Source organism: Oncorhynchus mykiss, chromosome 32 (genome assembly GCF_013265735.2).
Source record: "Oncorhynchus mykiss isolate Arlee chromosome 32, USDA_OmykA_1.1, whole genome shotgun sequence".
NCBI classification, from domain to species: Eukaryota; Metazoa; Chordata; class Actinopteri; order Salmoniformes; family Salmonidae; genus Oncorhynchus; species Oncorhynchus mykiss.
In genome coordinates, this window is record NC_050572.1 from 39,443,346 (window position 1) to 39,469,446 (window position 26,101).

The following is a 26,101-nucleotide window of genomic DNA, read 5'->3' on the forward strand; positions in this document are numbered from 1 at the left end:
CATTCTGTCTCGTTTGTTTCATGGGCATCAAATTGCAAGGTCTTAAATAACATGGGGTATTTTTCGATCGATTGAAGCACTAAATGAAGCCCCACTTCCTTCCCCAGGCCTGATCTGTCAGTGGGTTGCCAGTGTCTACCAATCTCCTTCAGTGTGCAGGGCTGCTTGTGATTGGGCAACTGCATTAGTGCGTAATCATCAGTGTAATTGTCAGTAATTGTGTTACAGTGGAGGGTTGATCCAATAATGACCCATCAAAAAGTCACTTAATAGAATTTGGCAGGTCCTAATAGAGAAGGCTCATCTCATTGGCTCCAAAGTGAAAGCTTAAAAGGAAAATACCACTCAAAAACTTTTAAGTGGTCTTTTGGTATTATCTTTAATTAGTCTACTGTTGACATATGCAAAACATTTTGAGACTGTCAGCAGTCAAGTTTTGAAGATATAGGATTTTCAAGAAGCAATGTCACATCATCATGATGTGGCAAGTGACACTTTGCTTCTTGAAAGTCCAATATGTTGAAAAGTCGACTGCTGACATGCAAAAACATTCGTTGCTGTATTAACAGTAGAAAACAATACCATAATATAGTTTGAGTATTTTTCCTATAATATACTGTATGTGAGGAACGTGAAGGAAAGAGTGAGCCTCAAACCTCAAGATGAACACACAAATGACTTGATTTAAATGACACAATTGTCATTTTTATATTACACAATATGGTTGATCATTTATAGGAGTTAAACATTTTCAATATTTTAATTCTTTCCAAATTCAACGTATAGCTACTAAAATATATTTCCTACAGTTATTTTTAAGACCACAGAGCTCCTGGAAGATCTCTCACTCCATCTCTTTCTCTCTATAAACTGACAGATCTCCTCCCTTCAGGGAAACTTCAAGTTGGGAGTAGGCGGACTGACTTTCTCCGGCACAAACACAAGTATAGAAATATTTCTCATCCCCAAATAAAATAACATTTTTATTTTTTTATTACTATCCTTGCCTTCCTTTCCTCAATGGACACCGGTGCTGTAATACATAAGAGAAAAATGACAGAGGGGCAGAGAAAGTGCTGACACGCAGCGGACAGGGTTTTAATTGATCACGTCCAGGAAGAGAGGGAAGGGAAGGAAGGTTAACGGAGGAGAGAGGTCATGCTCGGTAATTCTCTGAATTTATGAGAAAGGACCAGGGGGATAGCCGCTCGACAAAGCATAACTCAAGTCACACAATACACTAGTGCTTCCCAACCCTGGTCCTCGAGTAACCCCCCCCCCCCAACAGTACAAATGTTTATTGTAACCCAGGGCAAACACACCTGATTCAACTTGTCAACTAATCATCAAGCCCTCAATGAGTTGAATGAGCTGTGTTTGTCAAGGGCAACAACGAAACTGTGTACTGTTGGGGGTACTCGAGGACCAGGGTTGGGAAACACTGCAATATACCACAATGCAAAATATGTGGTATATTACAGTGCGGGTCACCTAAGCGTTATTTTGGGGTCGCCTAATGCCACACAGGGTAAACTTAAAACGACTAAAACCAGATTTAAAGTATGTAAAGAACATAAGGGACGTATATATTTTTTATAATATAAACTTTGAGAACTAATAAATCACCCAAATAAAAGCTAGACAGTCAGGGAGAATTGAACATTTCAAAACCAATTAATTTAGCAGTATTCATTTTGTTATTGTTTGAGCAAAAGAACAGCATTATCCATGTCAAAAATACATTTTGTTGCAGGAAATTAAACTGAGCAAAAATATAAACGCAACATGCAACAAAATGTCAATGATTTTACTGAGTTACAGTTAATTTAAGGACATCAGTCAATTAAATAAATACATTAGGTCCCGAATCTATGGATTTCACATGACTGGGCAACGGCGCAGCCATGGGTGGGGGAGGGCATAGGCCCACCCAATTAGAATTAGTTTTTCCCCACAAAAGGGCTTTAATACAGACAGAAATACTCCTCAGTTCATTCAGCTGTCCAGGTGGCTGGTCTCAGATGATCCCACAGGTGAAGAAGCTGGATGTGGAGGTCCTGGGCGGGCATGGTTACACGTGGTCTGCGGTTGTGAGGCCGTTCTGCTAAAATCTCAAAAACGATGTTGGAAGTGGCTTATGATAGAGAAATTCAAATTAAATTCTCTGGCAACAGCTCTGGTGAATATATCCTGCTGTCAACATGCCAATTGCACGCTCCCTCAAAACTTGAAGAATCTGTGGCATGGTGTGTGACAAAACTGCACATTTTAGAGTGGCCTTTTATTTCCCCAGCACAAGGTGCACCTGTTCAATCAGCTTCTTGATATTCCACACCTGTCAGGTGGATGGATTATCTTTGGGAAAAGAGAAATGCTCACAAACAGGGATGTAAAAACAGTTGCGTATGGAACATTTCCGGGGTCTTTTATTTCAGCTCATGAAACATGGGACTAACACGTTACAGTTTTATTTTTGTTCGGTATATACAGTTGTGGCCGAAAGTTTTGAGAATGACACAAATATTAATTTCCACAAACTTTGCTACTTCAGTGTCTAGATATTTTTGTCAGATGTTACTATGGAATACTGAAGTATAATCATAAGCATTTAATAAGTGTCAAAGGCTTTTATTGACAATTACATGAAGTTGATGCAAAGAGTCAATATTTGCAGTGTTTTACCCTTCTTTTTCAAGACCTCTGCAATCCGCCCTGGCATGCTGTCAATTAACTTCTGGGCCACCTCCTGACTGATGGCAGCCCATTCTTGCATAATCAATGCTTGGAGTTTGTCAGAATTTGTGGGTTTTTGTTTGTCCACCTGCCTCTTGGGGATTGACCACAAGTTCTCAATGGGATTAAGGTCTGGGGAGTTTCCTGGCCATGGACCCAAAATATTGATGTTTTGTACCGAGCCACTTAGTTATCACTTTTGCCTTATGGCAAGAGGTGCTCCAAGCTGGAAAAGGCATTGTTCGTCACCAAACTGTTCCTGGATGGTTGGGAGAAGTTGCTCTCGGAGGATGTGTTGGTACCATTCATTATTCATGGCTGAGTTCTTAGGCAAAATTGTGAGTGAGCCCACTCCCTTGGCTGAGAGGCAACCCCACACATGAATGGTCTCAGGATGCTTTACTGTTGGCATGACACAGGACTGATGGTAGCGCTCACCTTGTCTTCCCCGGACAAGCTTTTTTCCGGGATGCCCCAAACAATCGGAAAGGGGATTAATCAGAGAAAATTACTTGACACCAGGCCCTCCTCCAAAAGTCTTTGCCTCACTGTGCGTGCAGATGCACTCACACCTGCCTGCTGCCATTCCTGAGCAAGCTCTGTACTGGTGGTGCCCCGATCCCGCAGCTGAAACAACTTTAGGAGACGGTCCTGGCGCTTGCTGGACTTTCTTGGGCGCCCTGAAGCCTTCTTCACAACAATTGAACCGCTGTCCTTAAAGTTCTTGATGATCCGATAAATGGTTGATTTAGGTGCAATCTTACTGGCAGCAATATCCTTGCCGGTGAAGCCCTTTTTTGCAGTTCACTATTATTCTACAATGTAGAAAATTAGTTAAGACATCAAAACTATGACATAACACATATAGAATCATGTAGTAACCAACAAAGCGTTAAACAAATCAAAATATATTTTATATTAGAGATTCTTCAAATAGCCAACCGTTGCCTTGACAGCGTTGCACACTCTTGGCATTATCTCAAACAGCTTCATGAGGTAGTCACCTGGAATGCATTTCAATTAACAGGCGTGCCTTGTTAAAAGTTAATTTGTGGAACTTCTTACCTTAATGAGTTTGAGGCAATCAGTTGTGTAGTGACAAGGGGGGTATACGGAAGATGGTCTTATAGTAATAGGGCTAAATCCATATTATGGCAAGAACAGCTCAAATAAGCAAAAATAAACGACAGTCCATCATTAATTTAAGACATGAAGGTCAGTCAATACGGAAAATTTCAAGAACTTTGAAAGTCTCTTCAAGTGCAGTCGCAAAAACCATCAAGCACTATGATGAAAATCGCTCTCATAAGGACTGCCACAGGAAAGGAAGACCCAGAGTTACCTCTGCTGCAGAGAATAAGTGCATTAGAGTTACCAGCCTCAGAAATTGCAGCCCAAATAAATGCTTCAGAGTTCAAGTAACAGACACATCAACATAAACTGATCAGAGTAGACTGTGAATCAGGCCTTCATGGTCGATTGCTGCAAAGAAACCACTACTGAAGGACACCAATAATAAGAAGAGACTTGCTTGGGCCAAGAAACAGGAGTAATGGACATTAGACCGGACTAAATCTGTCCTTTGGTGGTGACTCCAAATGTGAGATTTTTTGTTACTACCGCCTTGCCTTTGTGAGACGCAGTGTGGGTGAACGGATGATCTCTGCATGTGTGGTTCCCACCGTAATGCATGGAGGTGGTGGTGTTATGTTGTTGGGGTGCTTTGCTGGTGACATGTCTGTGATTTATTTCGAATTCAAGGCACACTTAACCAGCATGGCTACCACAACATTCTGCAGCGATAAGCCATCCCATCTAGTTTGGGCTTAGTGGGACTATCATTTGTTCTTCAACAGGACAATGACCTAACACACCTCCCGGCTGTGTAAGGGTATATTACCAAGAAGGAGAATGAGGGAGTGCTGCATCAGATGACCTGGCCTCCACAATCCCCCGACCTCAACCAAATTGAGATGGTTTGGGGATGAGTCAGACTGCAGGAGAGGAAAGGAAAAGCAGCCAACAAGTGCTCAGCATATGTGGGAACACCTTCAAGATTGTTGGAAATGCATTCCAGCTGGTTGAGAGAATGCCAAGAGTGTGCAAAGCAAAGGGTGGCTATTTGAAGAATCTCAAATCTAAAATATATTTTGATTTGTTTAACACTTTTTTGGTTACTACATGATTCCATGTGTTACTTCATAGTTTTGATGTCGTCAGTATTATTCTACAATGTAGAACATAGTGAAAATAAAGAAAAACCCTGAATGAGAAGGTGTCCTGAAACTTTTGACCGGTAGTGTGTGTGTGTGTACATCTCCCTCTCTCTCAGGGTGTGTGGTCAGTGTTTGAGCTTCAGTGTGTCAGACAGATGGGGGGCTATACTTATAGCAGCTGTTCTTGTACTGTAGGCCTGTCTGACTGGGTAATTCTCTCTTTTCGATCCTCTCACTTTCCCTCTTTCAGAGGCTCTTGGGTTGGCAATGTGCAGTGTTGGCACTCTCAGCTCTCAAATTTACTGGGTTCACTCGGATGGAAAAAGAAGAGAGTAGATAAGGGGAGTGTGTGTGTCCCGTGCTGTTGTTTGTGTGTGTAGAGGAATGCATATGTGCATGCTTCGAATCAACCAGTTCTCGCTCATTCTCTCTCTCTCAGTTAATGAGCAAGTGCGTAGCCAATGCACTCTCCACACCAAGAGACATTTCTCCAGGCGGCCAATTGAAGAGTACCCGGCTGGAAACATTACCCCTCAGACTGTTTGAGTATGTGTGAATGGGCACTGCAATTTTTCATTAAAATCTACATTACTGCAGAGCAAAGGCAGAATGAAAACCTACAGCTCGATTTGAGACAACCACATGCCTGCGGCAGACATACACCTGTTAATACTGAACACACAACAAACACACCATTTACATAGCACAAAAACATCCATTACACACACCGAATAAATACACAAGGCTTGTAGGTCCACATCCTTATTTTTATTTTATTTTTAAATACAGCCTCTCAGAACCCCCCCACCCCTACAGTTTGCTCTGTTGTTTCCCTCGGACCATATTCCCGATGTGCGGATGATCAATACCTTTTAATTACCATTCGGCCGGGAGCGCTGGTCGATAGAGCTGATGTGAAGCAGAGTGAGAGAGACAGAAAGAAAAGAGAGAGAAGAGAAGAGTGAGAGGCAGAGACCTGCTCCGGACTGTGATTGATGCCCGTACTCGCCTGGTCCCACCTGGGGACTGCCTTGATTAAAGATACGTCCCAAATGGTACCCTACATCCTATTTGGGCCCATATGGCTCTGGTCAAAAGCAGTGCACCAGAGAACAGAGTGCCATTCAGGACGTAGACTAAGCCTGCCAAGCCACATTCACTCACCATGCTGACTGTCATTCAGCTGTCCCAAACCTCTGCGGTCACAAGATTAAGTGGTCAGCTGGTTGTGGGCGTTTAGTGGGCCAATGAGGGTATTCTAGTCTGGCCGTAAATCAAGGTTGGACAGTTTGAGGTGGACCGAAACATGGGTCAGCTGACTTTTATACTGGGTCTTTATTGATTAAGTCCGGAACATCATTCTTTGAGTAGAAATGGACTTGGAGATATAGAGAGAGTCACCTGGAACAGCTAGGTTGGTCAGGGTTCAAAGTGCACGTGGGTTGAATTGAATTGTAGCTCAGACTTCCATGATCAATGGGGGAAAAAAAGAGAATTAATTAACATTAATTCATGAACAATGTTGAACTCAGACTAAAGACAAAAGTACCTTTATCACTAGTGCGATTAACTGACATTTTCATTATTAAATAAGTAATTGATGTCTGTTCAATTATTTCAAATCAAATGTATTTATATAGCCCTTCGTACATCAGCTGATATCTCAAAGTGCTGTACAGAAACCCAGCCTAAAACCACAAACAGCAAGCAATGCAGGTGTAGAAGCACGGGAGAGATTAGAGAGATTAGATGATAATATACACAACTGAAATATGTAATCAAAGTAACGTGAATAAATGGTCATAAGTAAGGGGAAGACACTACCATCATGGGACTTTTATTAATTGTTTTATTCTGTGTTACAGCATTCAACCCACATGATGCATAATGATATATATATATATTTTTACAATTGTTTATACCAACCTCAAAAGGCACTAATCGCTCAGCACTATTAATCACTGCTAACCTAAAAATGTACTATCAGGTAAATGGTAGCTATGTAATTCCCTATATAGTGCGCTACTTTTAACGAGGGCCCATTTAGGCTCTGGTCAAAAGTAGTGCAAAATGGCTGTTTAGACACGCAACCCAATTCTGATCTTTTGCCTAATTATTGTCAAAAGATCAGAATTGGCCAGTCTGTGTAAACACAGCCCTTGTAGGGAATAGTTTGCCATTTGGGACTCAGCCGGGGACTTTATTGGGGCCCATTACCACTGGGGTGCCAGGTTTGACATACAGCTGCAGCCTCTCGAAGATTAGAGCAGTCAGAAGTGCAGCTCTAATCAATTGGCCCCTGAGCCCTATATAAATTTACCTGGACAAACCGAATTCCTCTACCATAATGAGAAATCTAAATAAGCCATTTGTTAAGGCTAAGGGGGAGCGAGCGATTAAGGATCACATGAGCAATTCTGGATAATTTGTGTAACTGTTTTTTTTTTTTTTTAGTAACTAACTCCATTTCATCTGTGCTTGTGCTAGGCCTAACAAGCTGCCTTAAGTCATAGTGCCATCACAGAAACATGGTAATGTATGACTGACTGACAGCACAATGACGGTATAATAAAGACCTTTGCAGGGAGTGCCCATCGAAACTTTCATGTTTTGTCAGTGTTCCCTAATACAGTTTTTTTAGGGCACTATTCTGACAGGTTTTATAAATCTGACTTTTTGAAAGAGCGATCAAATCAAATCGTCCCGGGCATTTCTAACACACCAGCCCATTTTTTCTCTTTTGAGGCCCCCACACCGACCCCCAAAACTAGCCAAATAATTACAATTTTGCCCAAAACAAACAAATAAAATAAATATATAAGGCCCACTGGGCTAAAGATGGACCAGCCCATCTGGCATTTTCCAGAATTGCCCTTTGGCCAGTCCATCCCTGCCCAGGAGGGTAATGAAGACTTCACAGAAGCAGAACCAAGACATCAGTGATATCCCTGTGGAGAATAACGGTCCATGCATTGATAAGAACCACCTGAGTACTTTATCAAAATGACAGGAGGAGGTAATGAGTTGTTCCAACAACAAATTGAGCTAATTACCAACTTCACATTCAGCATGCAAGGGTGTGTGACCACAAACAATTATAGTCTTTGCCCTAGGGGTGAAAAGAAAAGTACAGTAAAAACATAGAACACCATTTTTCTTCAATATATAATTTTATTTAAAATAACGTTACAATGTTTCTCTACATGACATTTCCAAACCTGTAATATTTTTTCCATTTTTATATTGGTAATTAAACCTCCATATATTTTATATTTTTAAAAAACTTTCCATTTTGTGTTTCAGTATCAGTTGTTTATTCGTGTTTTTAGTTTTGATAAGTAAATCCAACACTGCTTAACTTCCAAAACTTGACTCAATGTATATTTTAGTTAGGTCTTGCTTCCCCAAATACCCTACAGTAGTACTAGGACACCACACTATGGTTTCCCACAGCTTTAATAATTTGCTGAAATAAATTAAAGTTTTCAATTTTGAGAGAAGAGAGGAAGAGAGAGAGAGAATTTTTATCCTAAGGACATTTTTTAGGAATCATTTACAAGTTATGCTGAAGACAAAATATAAACATGTCTAGGTTTTTAATGTTACCTACTGTACTTGCCATGGAACAAAAGCCCTGCTCATCTGAAACGTAAAATAACAGAAATCCATGTTTTACCTACACAAAGAAGGCTAACAGTCAGAAAACAGCACTTACGTTAGTTAGTCGTTTAGAATGCCTAGCTCAAGTGTTAAGAAGCAGGTGCCATCCTTTAATGCCGGGGTGCATTCAACAGGGCAAAACATTTTGGAACGTTCAGATATAAAAACAGTATGTAGAACAAACACCCCTTTCGACATGTAGAATAAGGAGTTTGGCTACTGAACGTGGCCCCATTTTTTTCAATCTTATGGTAATGTAGTGGTGGCCGAATCTACAACAACAGTGTCAAGCTGCTATCAGAGGACACTGACCTTTTAAATAATACCGCAAACAAAAAGGTAGGGGTGAAAGACCTTTTGAAATACATTCGATCGGGGAGACATGATCACTCTCTTACAACTGACATTATAGAGATGCAGCAAAGTACGCACAGGTGACTAGCGTTATTATAGCTCGGAACAAATGAGTCACAAAGACAACATCTTAGCATCCCCGGCATCTCACTGGCTCCTACTCCCTGTAACCATGACGATGGACCACTGACAACCCACTCCACATACAAGTGTGTGCACCTGTGTATGCGAATTGGTATGCATGCGCCCCTGTATTTCCAGGGTATAAGAGCCAACAGACAGCACCTGCTACAGCCTAGGGACATAGACCGAAGTCTGTCAAAGGCTTTTTTTTCTCTCACAAGAACAGATACCATCGCGACGACATCAAACATTAAAGAACATTAACATGAATACGTTATCAGGGTGGGTGAGTCAGTTTTGTTATGCTGTCTGGGGCGAGACTGGGCATGCTCACACAGCGTAGTGCTGCTAAGGCAACCACATCTAGTCTGATGGCAGACCAACCTGGAGTGGAAGAACGGAACACTGGCACGCAGAACGGATGCGCGCGCGCACACACACACACACACACACACACCTGCTCATCGTCTCTCTCCCCCCTCTCAAAATCACACACACGTTCTGGTAGAGCATCTGCTATCTTTGTCATCCATCTCTAAGTTGGCTATTACCCTGGCTGTCAAAACAAATAGGCAGCACCTCAATTGCACATCTTTAGCATTTCTTTCAGGATGCAGCTGTGGTGTTTATAACAGAAATGCTAGTGTATCGGTTGTCATTGGTTATTCTCCTTTTGGAAGGCAAACAGTGCAGAACCATTCAATTAAGAATGGTCAAATGTTACACCTGTCAAACTTCAGTAATATCCTTTATTTCAACATAGTTTCTGCTACAGAGAGGGAGGAGCGAGAGGGGCTGAGGCATGGAAGAGGTGTGAGCTAACCTTACACAGCTTGAAAAGGCTGCAAGGAGGGGAAATGCCTCCCATCCATCTATCTGCACAGCTGTCACCCTGCACAACCCGCTCTGTGGTGCGTCCCAAGTGGCACTGTATTGCCTATGTAGTGCACTACTTATGACCGGAGCCATCAAAAGAGGTGCACTACATCAGGTCTGGTCTTTATTTGCTGCCTCAAAACCTAAACCCCCACATATCACATCCTAATCAAGCCTACAGCCTTAACAATACTGAGAGTAACACTGGGGTGTCTTCATTACAGAGACCATTTCCAAACCAAAACAGAGATATATATCTATGTACTAATCTTTCTCTCTATCCACCAAATTCAGGTAGGTCCCACTCAGTTTCATTCCGTGTAAGACAGGTTTTGCAACAGAATTGGCGTAACGAATACGCCCCATGCTCACACCCCCTTAATACTGTGACCGTTTGGTTAGACAAGGTGCAATGAGGGGCAGAGAGACAACATGCATCATAACTGTGGCCATGGTCCCACTTATATGCAGACACACACACGTACACTGGTGCACACACACACGGGTAATGGTCAAACTGTAGAGCAGTACTTAGTGGTTGATTTACAGAGCCCAGCGGAGCAATCTCTGTCACGTCTGTTCAATACTGTCTCAGTAGTACATAGTACTCTACCGCTCTCTGCTGTCTGCAATATGCACTGCACCCAACACACTACTTCCATCCCGGTCTGTTTGTTCATCAATACTCAGAGTGGGGGAAATATTAGCTGGTTTCTAGTTTCTCTGAACGTTTAGTTCACAAGGTCAAACCCCGACGTCCTTCAATAGATGGCAACACTACTTTGATGAAAAACACAATTTTACCTCCGAACTTGGAATTTCTGCTGAATCACCACAAACATTTTAAGGTGATAAAATGTTCAATCTTTTGGTGAACTGCCAACAGACATCATTCTAGACTAGTGTGTTAGCTAGGTTAGAAAATGTGAAAAATAGAGCAAGAATGAGAAGCCAAGAAGGAAGCTTTCCACACGGTTAGAATACGGAATTAGTTGAGCTCTTATATTAATATATCACTTTAGCAGATTTTTCTAAAACATAGCTGTATTGTTTTAATGAACAAAACACAATAACCCCTTGCATCTCCAGTCAGTTACTTTTGTTTCCTATGCTTTTGAAAAGCATAAGCTGGTGCCCAAAAAGTTAGAAGATGTGCTGACTAACGGCGAGTAAACTATAGGCTATAAAAATAGAGTTGCACACACATATTGGATAAGCTGCCAGTAATTTGTTAGGTTAACCACACAACTAATTACTGGGAGTTTTAATTGTGCAACAATTGTTTTTATAGCCTACAGCTTTTGACAGATAACCTTTTGTTTCTTACCCCCCTTATCCAGAAAACCCAATCCATCTAATAATGTCCAGCATCAGGGAAAACCATTGCCAGTGACAATGGTGTCCCGCCCACCCTCCATTTAGTTTCCCAGCATGTCAGCTTGTAGTTCAGTAGACCAGAGGCACATTGAAAGCATTGGCCAAGACCAAACGTGTGGCAGAGCTGGCCGTCACAATCACGTCGCAGATGTCGGCTGGCTTCCTCGCTGGCGTTTCATCGGTTGATCGCATCAAGGAGTTCCCTTCGCCCAATGGTGCCGCAGACTGGTGTGAACCATGACCAATCGAACTGTACTGTTCTGTTTCTTCAACCAGTGGGGTGGCAGAACTCAGCTAGTGTCCCGCCCCATGTCGGAGGGGTGATGCATGGAGGAAAAAGTATATGCTATTCTATGAACATCTAGTAATGACATTAATGTTTTTTTTCCTTCATTGCTCGTCGTCTATCTGAGAATTCCTGGGTTTGTGTGATTTTAAAATCAGTTTCCAGTTGTCATTTGGGGAGTGGATCATCTAAGTTCTTAGTTTTTTTGTTTCTTTTGCAGATGTCAACCTCGGTTGTGGCTGTGATGGCGTGAGTGGACCGATTCTGGTTCTGGGAGTATTTAGGATGTGGCGATCTCGCCCCCTAGATGGCGCCATCCCTTCTGTGTCTCCAGAGCAGGGAGATATTCTAGAATAGAGAGAAGGTTCAAGACACCAAACTCAACCACCCTCCCTTCCTGACAGTGAAGCTGCAGATGTAACAAACAGAGCAGACATAGTGTCCAGTGTCCACGCTACAATTCTGCTTTTGCTGGTGACTTGCTGCCCTTTACCTTTCCTGTTCATTTGCTATTCACATTCCTTTGCTGTTCACTTGTCTTTACTGGTCACTTTGCATTTGCCATTCATATTACTTTCATTTGCCTTTGCTGTATGACAGTCTCCCACAGGGTAAATAGCTGTCAGTTTGGGTTTATTCATCTTTGTGCCTGGGAAGGAAGTGACCTGTATATGTGCTCCTGTACACCTCGCCTCAGGAGATGATCAACTTTGCTCTGTTCTTCACTCATTCTTACCTACTGGGAATATTGGACGGGACGGGGGGGACGGGACGGGGGGTGCTTTAAGCTTTCATTTCACTGAGTATAGTGGACTGTTAAAACTCGTGAAATAAGTAGCCTCTTATCAGCAGCATTGTGACCGGTTCATGTGGTTTATGTTGGACAACAAGGCTTTCCAGAGCACACTTACCGTTGTTACTGCAGTTCTGGTTGTCTTTGTCAGAGGCCTCCTCTTCAACCTAACATGTGGAGAGGGAAAGGAGAAAGAGTTATTTTTTTAGAAAATAACCATTGGCGTAGAGAGAGGGAAATGGACATTTAGAGCACCTAATGTTGTAAAATCCATAGTCTAAAACTCTTACAATGGTGAGGGTGGTAGGTAGCCTAGCAGTTAGAGCGTTGGGCCAGTAACTATGGTTGCTGGTTTGAATACCTGAGTCGACAAGGTTAAAAATCTGTCAACGCCGCCTTGCACTTAACCCTAATTTGCTCCAGGGGCACCATACTACTATGGCTGACCCTGTAAAACAACGCATTTCAATTCACCTATCTGGTGTAAAAACATAAAACATGTATTTTTTTATTTAAACAACATTGTAAGACAATGGAATTGTACTGCCATTGTAATCTTTGGGTGGGTCGCTTAAGTCGAAACAGTAAAAAAAATAACAATTAAAAATATATAAAGTATGTAGAAAAGATAATGGACCAATATATTTTTTTCATACTACAATCTTTAAGAACTAATAATCACCAACAAAAAAGCTAGGCAGTCAGGGAGAAAAATAATAATACTTTATAAAAAAATGAATTGAGCAGTATTAACTTTGTTGTTATGTTTGATCAAAAGAACACTGCATTAGCCATGGCAAAATGCATAGAATTGCAGGAAACTCGCTTTAAAACTAGGGATGTTAATGGTTGACCGGTCATGCTCATCAGTCTATAGGTACATTTGCATAATTTAGTGGAATTAAATTGCTTATCGCCAGCGTGAGAGCACCTCAAAAAGCTGGTAGTGAAACATGCTTTTATAATTTATATTTTTTATTTAATTAGGCAAGTCAGTTAAGAACAAATTCGTATTTACAATGACAGCCTAGGAACAGTGGGTTTACTGCCTTGTTCAGGGGCAGAACGACAGATTTTTACCTTGTCAGCTCGGGGATTTGATCCAGCAACCTTTCATTTACTGGCCCAACGCTCTAACCACTAGGCTACCTGCTGCCCGATCCGATAAAGTTTCAGTTGGTCACATACTTTTACTGTTTGGATAAAATGTAACCATTTGTTGACCGGTTAATAGGGGCTCTTGTCAAATGTTGTGCACTATGAAGAGAATAAGGTGCCATTTGGGATACAGACAATTAGTTGTGTATTGGAGGAGAAGGAAGGGTGTGACTCCTACCCGTTTCCTCCACTTGAGCTCACAGAAGACCCTCTCGAAGCACTCGTGCATGTAGTTGAACTAGGGAGAGACGACAAACACACTTTGTTAGAATGAACTCTTCTACATGCACTTAACAAAAATATAAAAACGCAAGTTACACCATGCCCAAACCTGTGCGTCCACGTGCGCCAATTGATTTTGTTCCCCCACACCAAACGCGATCTCGACACACAGGTTGAAATATCAAAACAAACTCTGAACCATTTATAATCATTTGTGGACAGGTCGAAAAGCATTAAAAATGCACAAGGTCATCTACTCCGACAATTAATCCACACATAAAATGGTCAACTGAATCGTTTCTAGTCATCTCTCCTCCCAGGCTTTTTCTTCTTTGGACTTTATATGACGATTGGCAACTAACTTCCATAATAAAGGTGTATTACCACGACCAACCAACCTCAGTTCATCTTTCAATCACCTACGTGGGTTTAACCAATGAGGAGATGGCAAGTGGGTAATATGCTTGTATAAACCAATGAGGAGATGGGAGAGGCAGGACTTGCACTATGTTCAGCGTCACAAATAGAACTGACTTTAGGGCTATTTTAGTGCTTGGCAATGCAGACGCTCATTGGCGCGCACGAGCAGTGTAGGTGCAATGATTGAATAACATGTATGGGTACATTTATTTTTTAATGCTCGCGCACCTTGACGCAAGCGGTGTGGTCTGCATGTTACAGTTCATAGAAGGAAATCAGTCAATTTAAATAAATAAATTAGGCCCTTATCTATGGATTTCACATTACTGGGAATACAGATACTTATCTGTTGGTCACAGATATCTTAAAAACAATGTTGGGGCGTGGATCAGAAAACCAGTCAGTGTCTGGCGCGACATCTCCTTTGCATAGAGGTGATCAGGCTGTTGATTGGAATGTTGTCCCACCCCTCTTCAATGGCTGTGCAAAGTTGCTGGATATTGGCAGGAACTGGAAAATGCTGTCGTACAGGTCGATCCAGAGCATCCCAAACATGCTCAACGGGTGACATGTCTGGCGTGTATTAAGGCCAAGGAAGACCTGGGACATTGAGCTTCCAGGAATTTCGGACAGATCCTTGCAACATGGGGAGGTGCTTTATGCTGAAACATGAGGTGATGGCGGCGGAAGAATGGCACGACAATGGGCCTCAGGATCTCATCACGGTATCTCTGCATTAAAATTGCCATCGATAAAATACAATTCAGTTTTTTGTCCATAGCTTATGCCTGCCCATACCATAACCCCACCATCGTGCACTCTGTTCACAACGTTGACATCACACTTCTCCAGCGTGCCAGTGGCCATCGAATGTGAGTATTTGCCCACTAAAGTCGGTTATGACGTCGAACTGCAGTCATGTCAAGACCCTGGTGAGGACGACGAGCACGCAGATGAGCTTCCCTGAGATGGTTTCTGACAGTTTGTGCAGAAATACTTTGTTTGTTTGTTCAAACCCACAGTTTCATCAGCTGTCTGGGTGGCTGGTCTCAGACGATCCAGCAGGTAAAGAAGCCGGATGTGGAAATCCTGGGCTGGCGTGGTTACACGTGGTCTGCGGTTGTGACGTACTGACAAATTCTCTAAAACATTGAAGGCGGCTTATGGTAGAGAAGTGAACATTTAATTATCTCGCAACAGCTCTGGTGAACATTCCTTCAGTAAGCATGCCATATGCATTCTCGCTCAAAACTTGAGACAAATGTGGCATTGTGTTGTGTGACAAAACTGCACATTTTAGAGTGGCCTTTTATTGTCCCCAGCACAAGGTGCACCCGTGTAATGATCATGCTGTTTAATCAGCTTCTTGATATGCCACTCCTGTCAGGTGGATGGATTATCTTGGCAAAGGAGAAATGCTCATTGATGGCTGAATATATTAAAGCAGTGATTTATGGGAGATGTCCTAGTGTATTTTGTCTGTGTATTGTAAACTCACGTATGGTGTGAAGATCTTGACCCAGCGAGGTTTCTTCTCTCCCCTGGCGTACTCAAAGCAGAACGCCATGCCCTCCTCGTCAGTGTCCCAGCGCTGCATCTCCACCCACTCAAACGCTATCACCTGGTTCTGATGGGGCGGGAGAGAGAAATACAATTTGATTTGATTTGAGAATGGTAAGTACATACACAGAGTATGAGCCAGAGTATACACAGACATACACTAATGTTTTTCCTTTTGTTCTGTATGGTGAGAGAAGCACGGCACACACAATAAAAGTCAGTGTACACACACACACACACACACACACACTCCAATCTCACTCACTCACCTCAAGCGTGCCGTCCTCTGTGCAGGCGTGCAGTTTGAAGTGGTGCATGCTGATGGCCGTGATGACGTGGCCCTTCCTCCGGGAGTCACAGGCGCAGTGGGGGAACATGACCTCGTTGTAGCCCTCACAGGAGCGCAGCAGACTCAGGTACTGACAGACAAGATAGACTGCCATCAACCACACAGGTAGGCACCAAACAGGCACGTACACATTCAATATACACATTCAATTATTTATTTATCCCTTATTTTACCAGGTAAATTGACTGAGAATAGCCCTCTGTGCCAGACATCTACTACTAAGGAGATGTGAAGTCAATTTTATTTATTTATTTTTTATTTCACCTTTATTTAACCAGGTAGGCAAGTTGAGAACAAGTTCTTATTTACAATTGCGACCTGGCCAAAATAAAGCAAAGCAGTTCGACAGATACAACAACACAGAGTTACACATGGAGTAAAACAAACATACAGTCAATAATACAGTATAAACAAGTCTATATACGATGTGAGCAAATGAGGTGGGAAGGGAGGTAAAGGCAAAAAAAGGCCATGGTGGCAAAGTAAATACAATATAGCAAGTAAAACACTGGAATGGTAGATTTGCAATGGAAGAATGTGCAAAGTAGAAATAAAAATAATGGGGTGCAAAGGAGCAAAATAAATAAATAAATTAAATACAGTAGGGAAAGAGGTAGTTGTTTGGGCTAAATTATATGTACAGGTGCAGTAATCTGTGAGCTGATCTGACAGTTGGTGCTTAAAGCTAGTGAGGGAGATAAGCGTTTCCAGTTTCAGAGATTTTTGTAGTTCGTTCCAGTCATTGGCAGCAGAGAACTGGAAGGAGAGGCGGCCAAAGAAAGAATTGGTTTTGGGGGTGACTAGAGAGATATACCTGCTGGAGCGTGTGCTACAGGTGGGAGATGCTATGGTGACCAGCGAGCTGAGATAAGGGGGGACTTTACCTAGCAGGGTCTTGTAGATCAATGATCAATGATCAGTGAGCCTGAGCCCTTCAGCTTAAGAGCATCTCGGGTGTCCGACACAGACTGGGCTGCTTGCATGTTACACTAGCGCAACATTAAAACACACTGTTTTAAGAATGCAAGTTTGAGTATTGTCAACTTCAATGAGTTTGTGTTACAACTTCTGCTACAAAGTGAGAATTTCTTTGTCTTTAATTGTTCAAACAATTCATGAGATTCAAACATTTAATCTTTTAAATTTAGAATTACATCACATCTGTTGATGTTTTAATATTAGAAATGTGTCTACGCAATGTGGAGATTACGGTCTTTAAAAGATACTGCACAGAAACATCTTACTTTTTCTTAAACTTGTAATATGTCGAATAACACAGTTATGCATTTTTTTTTATTTTTAAACATAGAATTACTCAGCCTCCGACTGCAAGGCACTACAGAGGGTAGTGAGTACGGCCCAGTACATCACTGGAGCCAAGCTTCCTGCCATCCAGGACCTTTAAACCAGGCGGTGTCAGAGGAAGGCCCTAAAAATTGTCAGACTCCAGCCACACTCGTCAGACTGTTCTCTCTGCTACCGCACGGCAAGCGGTACCGGAGCTCCAAGTCTAGGTCCAAAAGGCTTCTTAACAGCTTCCACCCCAAGCCATAAGACTCCTGAACATCTAATCAAATGACTACCCAGGCTACTTACACCCCCCCCAAACCTCTCTTTTACACTGCTGCTGCTCTCTGTTAATTATCTATGCATAGTCACTTCAACTCTACCTACATGTACATATTACCTCAATTAACCTGTGCCTCCGCACATTGACTCTGTACCGGTACCCCCTGTATAAAGCCTCGCTACTGTTATTTTACTGCTGCTCTTAAATTATTTGTTATTTCTAAACTTATCTATTATTTACTTAACATTTGTTTTTCTTAAAACTGCATTTTTGGTTAAGGGCTTGTAAGTAAGAATTTCACTGTAAGGTCGGCGCATGTGACAAATACATTTGATCTGCCTATAAAAAAAAAAATAACACCATCACAAAAATAGTAATGCGGTGCGACCAGTGTTTTTAGTGTTAAAAAACAATTCAATTATGTTATTGTTTAAACAATGCAGAGTCAGGTGAGTCTATAAGAGAAAAAAATGCATTTCTGTAAAATGTTAAATTGTTTTCATTTTTTTAACAGAGGTTGTAGAACAGGGCTGCCCAACCCTCTTCCTGGAGATCTACCGTCCTGTGGGTTTTCAGTCCAACCTTAATTTAACACATCGGATTCTACTAATTAGCTGCTCAACAAGACCTTAACCAGCTGAACCAGATATGCTATATTAGCGTTGGACTGAAAACCTACAGGACAGTAGATCTCCAGAAATAGGGTTGGGCAGCCCTTTTGTAGACAGTCATTCAAAATGAGGGGTCATCCAGCGGCAAGGTAGCCTAGTGGTTAGAGCGTTGGACTAGTAACCGAAAGGTTGCAAGTTCAAATCCCAGAGCTGACAAGGTACAAATCTCTCATTCTGCCCCTGAATTAACCCACTGTTCCTAGGCCGTCATTGAAAGTAAGAATTTGTTCTTAACTGACTTGCCTGGTAAAATAAAAAATAAGTGGATTTTTTAAAATTATACTGTTGTCACATATTACTTAATGTTAAATACTTCTTTACATGAAATAATCGTCAGATTTTATGGTCGCACAGAATTACTTTTTTAGAAGTTCATTTTAACAATCACATAAAAAAAAAACACGTTTCTAACATCAAGTTTTTACGACAAAACCTGAAAGTGCATAGGGAACATTAAGGTTTTCAAATTAAATAGTTTTCCCTTTTCAAATTTTTTCACTTTTGAAAACCTTATACATCAGGTATTCCCAAATTCGGCACTGCGCAATGCCGTCAGGGGTACGCCAAATAAAAATGTAATTCACATTTTATATTTTTTGTAATCTTCACATTTTCAAACATTTATATTTCCCAACGGTGCTATACATTTGGGTGAAGTTTTTCCTCTCGCGACTGAGTAGCCTCATTTCACTGCTAAAAATAAAATGAAACCATCTAGTGTTCAGCAAAATAACAACAATGTCAAATACAGTTAGCCAAATGTAGCTGCTGCTCATTCCGTTTGCTCGAAAATGGATAAATGGTTAAAAAAAAGTAAGGCCCGTGTCCATAGAGACACATAACAGCTCTACTGGTAGTACTGCTACTACCAGCAGTACTACACCTGCACCTGTTGAAGACAAGTTGTTCTGCTTCCACGAGCACATCCAATGCTAGCATCAGTAATTCTAAATGTTGTTAGCCCAGCTAGCATGGACACTGACAGTTGTGAATCTGTTGCAGCCGAAGAGCTACTGCCACCTTACCCAGGAAAGCACCGACCATCGAAGAGGCACAAATAGGATGAGAACTACATTGATTTGGGGTTCACTTACAGTGGGGCAAAAAAGTATTTAGTCAGCCACCAATTGTGCAAGTTCTCCCACTTAAAAAGATGAGGCCTGTCATTTTCATCATAGGTACACTTCAACTATGACACACAAAATGAAAAAACCCCCCCCCAGAAAATCACATTGTAGGATTTTTAATGAATTTATTTGCAAATTATGGTGGAAAATAAGTATTTGGTCACCTACAAAACAAGCAAGATTTCTGGCTCTCACAGACCTGTAACTTCTTTAAGAGGCTCCTCTGTCCTCCACTCGTTACCTGTATTAATGGCACCTGTTTGAACTTGTTATCAGTATAAAAAGACACCTGTCCACAACCTCAAACAGTCACACTCCAGAAGGAGGACACCAGAAACAAAATTGTAGACCTGCACCAGGCTGGGAAGACTGAAATCTGCAATAGGTAAGCAGCTTGGTTTGAAGAAATCAACTGTGGGAGCAATTATTAGGAAATGGAAGACATACAATACCACTGATAATCTCCCTCGATCTGGGGCTCCACGCAAGATCTCACCCCGTGGGGTCAAAATGATCACAAGAACGGTGAGCAAAAATCCCAGAACCACACGGGGGGACCTAGTGAATGACCTGCAGAGAGCTGGGACCAAAGTAACAAAGCCTACCATCAGTAACACACTACGCCGCCAGGGACTCAAACCCTGCAGTGTCCCCCTGCTTAAGCCAGTACATGTCCAGGCCTGTCTGAAGTTTGCTACAGAGCATTTGGATGATCCAGAAGAAGATTGGCAGAATGTCATATGGTCAGATGAAACCAAAATAGAGCTTTTTGGTAAAAACTCAACTCGTCGTGTTTGGAGGACAAAGAATGCTGAGTTGCATCCAAAGAATACCATACCTACTGTGAAGCATGGGGGTGGAAACATCATGCTTTGGGGCTGTTTTTCTGCAAAGGGACCAGGACGACTGATCCGTGTAAAGGAAAGAATGAAATGGGGCCATGTATCGTGAGATTTTGAGTGAAAACCTCCATCAGCAAGGGCATTGAAGATGAAACGTGGCTGGGTCTTTCAGCATGACAATGATCCCAAACACACCGCCCGGGCAACGAAGGAGTAGCTTCGTAAGAAGCATTTCAAGGTCCTGGTGTGGCCTAGCCAGTCTCCAGATCTCAACCCCATAGAAAATCTTTGGAGGGAGTTGAAAGTCCGTATTGCCCAGCAACAGCCCCAAAACATCACTGCTCTAGAGGAGATCTGCATGGAGGAATAGGCCAAAATACCAGCAACAGTGTGTGAAAACCTTGTGAAGACTTACAGAAAACATTTGATCTCTGTCATTGCCAAGAAAGGGTATATAACAAAGTATTGGAGATAAACTTTTGTTATTGACCAAATACCTATTTTCGACCATAATTTGAAAATAAATAAATTAAAAATCCTACAATGTGATTTTCTGGATTTTTTTTCTCATTTTGTCTGTCATAGTTGAAGTGTCCCTATGATGAAAATTACAGGCCTCTGTCATCTTTTTAAGTTGGAGAACTTGCACAATTGGTGGCTGACTAAATACTTTTTTGCCCCACTGTATATTGGGAGTAGTGCCTTTCCTCAGCCATAGTGTGTTATATGTGCAAAAGCACTCTCACAACTCAATGAAACCACCCTTGCACAGACATTTAGAAACAAAACATGGCAATTTGAAAAATAAGCCACGGGAGTTTTTTTTAGCGAGAATTAAGACTTTCAAGTAGTAAGACATGTATAAAAGCAACAGATACCATTAACAAGAAGGGGTTAGAAGTGCCTTATATGGTGAGCTACCGAGTGGCTAGGACAGGCAAGCCCCATACTATTGCTGAGGGCTTACTTCTTCCTGGTGCCACAGATATGGCTGGGACAATGCTGGGGGAAAAGGACAAAAACAACTATACAGACAATGCCTTAAACAACACTGTTGCACGACGCATCAGTGATATGGCAGGAGATGTTTTGAAAAAAATACTGCTTCACGTATAAGCCAGTGAATTCTATGCGTTACAGCTGGATGAGTCAATAGACGTGGTGGGCCTGGCACAGCTCCTGGTATATGTCTGTTACGTTTATGGGGGGTCAATTAAGGAACACATCCTTTTCTGCAAACCAGAAGAGGATATTTTTTAAGTACTGGATAGCATTGTGACATAAAATGGACTTTGGAGGTCAAGATGTGTTGGTATTGGTACTGATGGCGTAAAAGCCATGACAGGGAGACATAGTGGAGTGGCAACGTGCATGTAAGCAGTTGCTCCCGATGCCACTTGGGTACACTGCAACATCCACCGAGAGGCTCTTGCTGCCAAGGGAATGCCTGACAGCTTGAAAGATGTTTTGGACACTATAGTGAAAATGGTTAACTTTGTTAAAGCAAAGCCCCTGAACTCTCATGTATTTTCTGCACTATGCAATGATATGGGCAGTGACCATGTAACGCTTTTACAACATACAGAAGTGCGCTGGTTATCAAGGGGCAAAGTATTGACACATTTTTTTGAATTGAGAGATTAGCTTAAAGTTCTCTTTACTGACCATCACTTTCACATGTCTGACCGCTTGCATGAGGACGAGTTTCTCACACGACTGGCCTATCTGGGTGATGTTTTTTCTTGCCTGAATGATCTGAATCTAGGATTACAGGGACTCTCTGCAACTATATTCAATGTGTGGGACAAAATTGAGGCTATGATTAAGAAGTTGGAGCTCTTCTCTGTCTGAATTAACAAGGACAACACACAGATCTTTCCATCATTGTATGATTTTTGTGTGCAAATGAACTCAAGCTTATGGACAATGTCAAATGTGATATAGCGAAGCACCGGAGTGAGTTGGGTGCGCAATTACGCAAATACTTTCCCGAAACCGATGACACAAACAACTGGATTCGTTATCCCTTTCATGTCCTGCTTCCAGTCCACTTACCGATATCTAAACAAGAGAGCCCCATCGAATTTGCAACAAGAGGTTCTGTGAAAATTGAATTCAAAAGCCACTGCCAGATTTCTGGATTGTGCTGCGCTCAGAATATCCTGCCTTGGCAAATCGTGCTGTTAAGACACTGATGCCCTTTGCAACCACGTACCTATGTGAGAGTGGATTCTCAGCCCTCACTAGCATGAAAACTAAATACAGGCACAGACTGTGTGGGGAAAATGATTTAAGACAGACTCTCTCCAATACAACACAACATTGCAGAGTTATGTGCATCCTTTCAAGCACACTCTTCTCATTAACATGTGGTGAGTTATTCACAATTTTTGATGAACAAATAAATTTTTATATGTAAGATGTCTAAATAAAGAGCAAAATTATTGATTATTAATTATTATTTGTGCCCTGGTCCTATAAGAGGTCTTTGACACTTCCCACGAGTTGGGTTGGGACAAAAACTCACATTTAATAAACATAAGAATGAGTGTATCGTATAGTGTGTGGCAGGCTTACAATGATTACATTGACCCACAAATTATCATGCTGTACGTTAAGGTACATATATTATTATAACTCATTATGTGTATGTCATTTTTAGCAGACGCTTTAATCGAAAGCAGACGCTTTAATCGACTTAGTCATGCATGCATACATTTTACGTACGTGTGGTACCAGGAATCAAATCCACTATCCTGGCGTTGCAAGTGCCATGCTCTACCGACTGAGCTACAGAAGACCACTTGCAATGGGAAGAGACTAGAAAAAAGGACTAACCATGGCCATCTTGCGCTGCTCTGCCAGTTTCGTCAGCTGGTAAGAATTGTCTTCTGTTTTGATGAATCCCTTCTTCACGTCATCCAATGCCTTAGCAGAGAGAGAGAGAGAGAGCGAGAAAGGGGCTTTGTTAGAGACCACACTTCATCTAATCTAGCACTGATCTCAGAGCAGTGGCACTGGGAAGCAGTAGTGGCGGTAATATCATTAACACTGACCACGGATCAGTATTATACAGTAGCCTAACACTGACTCAGGACCAGTAATACAGCAAATGAGGATAGATTTAGGTATGAATGCCGTTCACCAGCCACGTGGAGGGTAGTAAACTTGAAGGGCTCTACAGTGCGAGTATTACATTCACATAACAAATAAAGTCAAAAGTCAAGTATGAGCACTTGTGCGAGTTGAGATTTTCTAGCAAGAAAATGCTGCAGTAGATGTTTAAAAAGTAATTCTGCTGTTTTGTTTCATACTGTAGCTGCTAAACGCACAAAGAAATGCAAATCCTATATTCCACCTCCAGCAGCAACACTACCTGGCTGGGTAACTGTGCACAGTGAAGTGCTGATCGATTCCTTTTTGGAGGCGCTACACACAGGAATACAAGTTGGTCTAACTTACTGGAAAGTTTACAAAGCGAGATTATCTTGGCTATTTACAAGCTTGGTTGTATTTCAATGTTAGTTTGAGTCTGTTGCTTCAGCTTAGTCAGATCCCAAATCTCAGACACACACACTTTGACAACTTCGTTGGCCCCGTTACCACGGGAACCTCCTGCCCTTAAAGGGGCAGCTGAATATTTTATCTCAACTGACAGTTTGGTTAAAAGTATTTTGGCTGGGAAAAGAAATCTGAGTGGCTGGTAGATTTTTTTACCTCCATCTACCTGCAACAGTTTTAAAAAAAACATACATACATTTTAGGCCCTGAATACAGTAACCCAGATAATAATAATAATATACAGTACCAGTCGAAAGTTTGGACACACCTATTCATTCAAGGGTTTCTTTATTTTTACTATTTTCTACATTGTATAATAGAATAATAGTGAAGACATCAAAACTATAGAATAACATATGGAATCATGTAGTAACCCAAAAAAAAAGTGTTAACCTTTTGTGACTAGGGGGCAGCATTTTCATTTTTGAAGAAAAAAAAAAGTTCCCGTAGTAAACAGGATATTTTGTCAGGACAAGATGCTAGAATATGCATATAATTGACAGCTTAGGATAGAAAACACTAAAGTTTCCAAAACTGTAAAAATATTGTCTGTGAGTATAACAGAACTGATGTTGCAGGCGAAAGCCTGAGAAAAATTCAATCTGGAAGTGCCTCATGTTTTGAAAGCGCTGCGTTCCAATGCATCCCTATTGAGCAGTGACTGGGCTATCAACCAGATTACTCTTCCTCCGTATTCCCGAAGGTGTCTACAGCATTGTGACGTAGTTTTACGCATTTATGTTGAAGAATACCCATAGGCGGCTACATTGCGCAAGTGGTCACCTGATGGCTCCCAGGGTGACTCTCGCGTAAAATACAGAGGTAGCCATTACTCCAATCGGTCCTACTGAAAAACGAATTGTCTCGATGGATATATTATCGAATAGATATTTGAAAAACACCTTGAGGATTGATTATAAACAACGTTTGCCATGTTTCTGTCAATATTATGGAGCTAATTTGGATATTTTTAACCGTTTTCGTGACTGCAATTTCCGGGCGATTTCTCAGCCAAACGTGAAGAACAAACGGAGCTATTTCGCATACAAAAATAATATTTTTGGAAAAAAGGAACATTTGCTATCTAACTGGGAGTCTCGTGAGTGAAAACATCCGAAGCTCATCAAAGGTAAACGATTTAATTTGATTGCTTTTCTGATTTCCGTGACCAAGTTACCTGCTGCTCGCTGGAAAAAATGCTATGCTAGGCTATCGATAAACCTACACAAATGCTTGTCTAGCTTTGGCTGTAAAGCATATTTTGAAAATCTGAGATGACAGGGTGATTAACAAAAGGCTAAGCTGTGTCTCAATATAATTTATTATAATAATATAATATAATAATAATAATAATAATAATATAATAATTTTAATTTGTGATCTTCACGAATAGGAATATTTTCTAGGAATATTTATGTCCGTTGCGTTAAGCTAATTAGTGTCAGATGATGACAACGGTCCCGTTCACGGGATGGGGTGTCACTAGAGGTTAAACAAATCAAAATATATTTCAGATGTTAAATTATTCAAAGTAGCCACCCTTTGCCTTGATGACAGCTTTGCACACTCTTGGCATTCTCTTAACCAGCTTCACCTGGAATGCTTTTCAGTCTTGAAGGCGTTCCCACATATGCTGAGCACTTGTTGGCTGCTTTTTCTTCACTCTGCGATACAACTGATCCCAAACCATCTCAAATTGTGGAGGCCAGGTCATCCGATGCAGCACTCCATCGCTCTCCTTCTCTGTGAAATAGCCCATACACAGGCTGGAGGTGTGTTGAGTCATTGTCCTGTTGAAAAACAAATGATAGTCCCACTAAGCCCAAACCAGATGGGATGGCGTATTGCTGCAGAATGCTGTGGTAGACATGCTGGTCAAGAGTGCCTTGAAATGCGAAGAACATCCGTTCACGTACTCTGCGTTTCACAAAGACACGGCGGTTGGAACCAAAAATTCCACCGGTCTAATGTCCATTGCTCGTGTTTCTTGACCCAAGCAAGTCTCTTCTTCTAATTGGTGTCCATTAACAGTGTTTTTTTTGCAGCAATTCGACCATGAAGGCCTGATTCACACAGCCTCCCCTTATCAGTTTATGTTTAGATGTCTGTTACTTGAACTCTATGAAGCATTTATTTGGTAACTCTAATGAACTTACCCTCTGCAGCAGAGGTAACTCTGGATCTTCGTTTCCTGTGGCGGTCC

The 26,101-nt window shown here is 41.6% G+C and overlaps 1 protein-coding gene across 1 annotated transcript in view; it reads right to left on the minus strand.

Annotated features, from left to right (window-relative positions):
* Positions 1-8,100: 8,100 nt before the first annotated feature.
* snx27a (sorting nexin 27a) overlaps positions 8,101-26,101 on the minus strand; it is a 43,218-nt gene continuing 25,217 nt past the window's right edge. The window contains exons 8-13 of the mRNA XM_036970607.1: positions 23,176-23,265; positions 16,048-16,197; positions 15,717-15,845; positions 13,755-13,814; positions 12,537-12,585; positions 8,101-11,973 (exon numbers count right to left, since the gene is read on the minus strand). Of these exons, the coding sequence (XP_036826502.1) occupies positions 11,906-11,973; positions 12,537-12,585; positions 13,755-13,814; positions 15,717-15,845; positions 16,048-16,197; positions 23,176-23,265 (546 nt within the window). The 3' untranslated portion in view covers positions 8,101-11,905. The remainder of the gene's footprint in view (positions 11,974-12,536; positions 12,586-13,754; positions 13,815-15,716; positions 15,846-16,047; positions 16,198-23,175; positions 23,266-26,101) is intronic.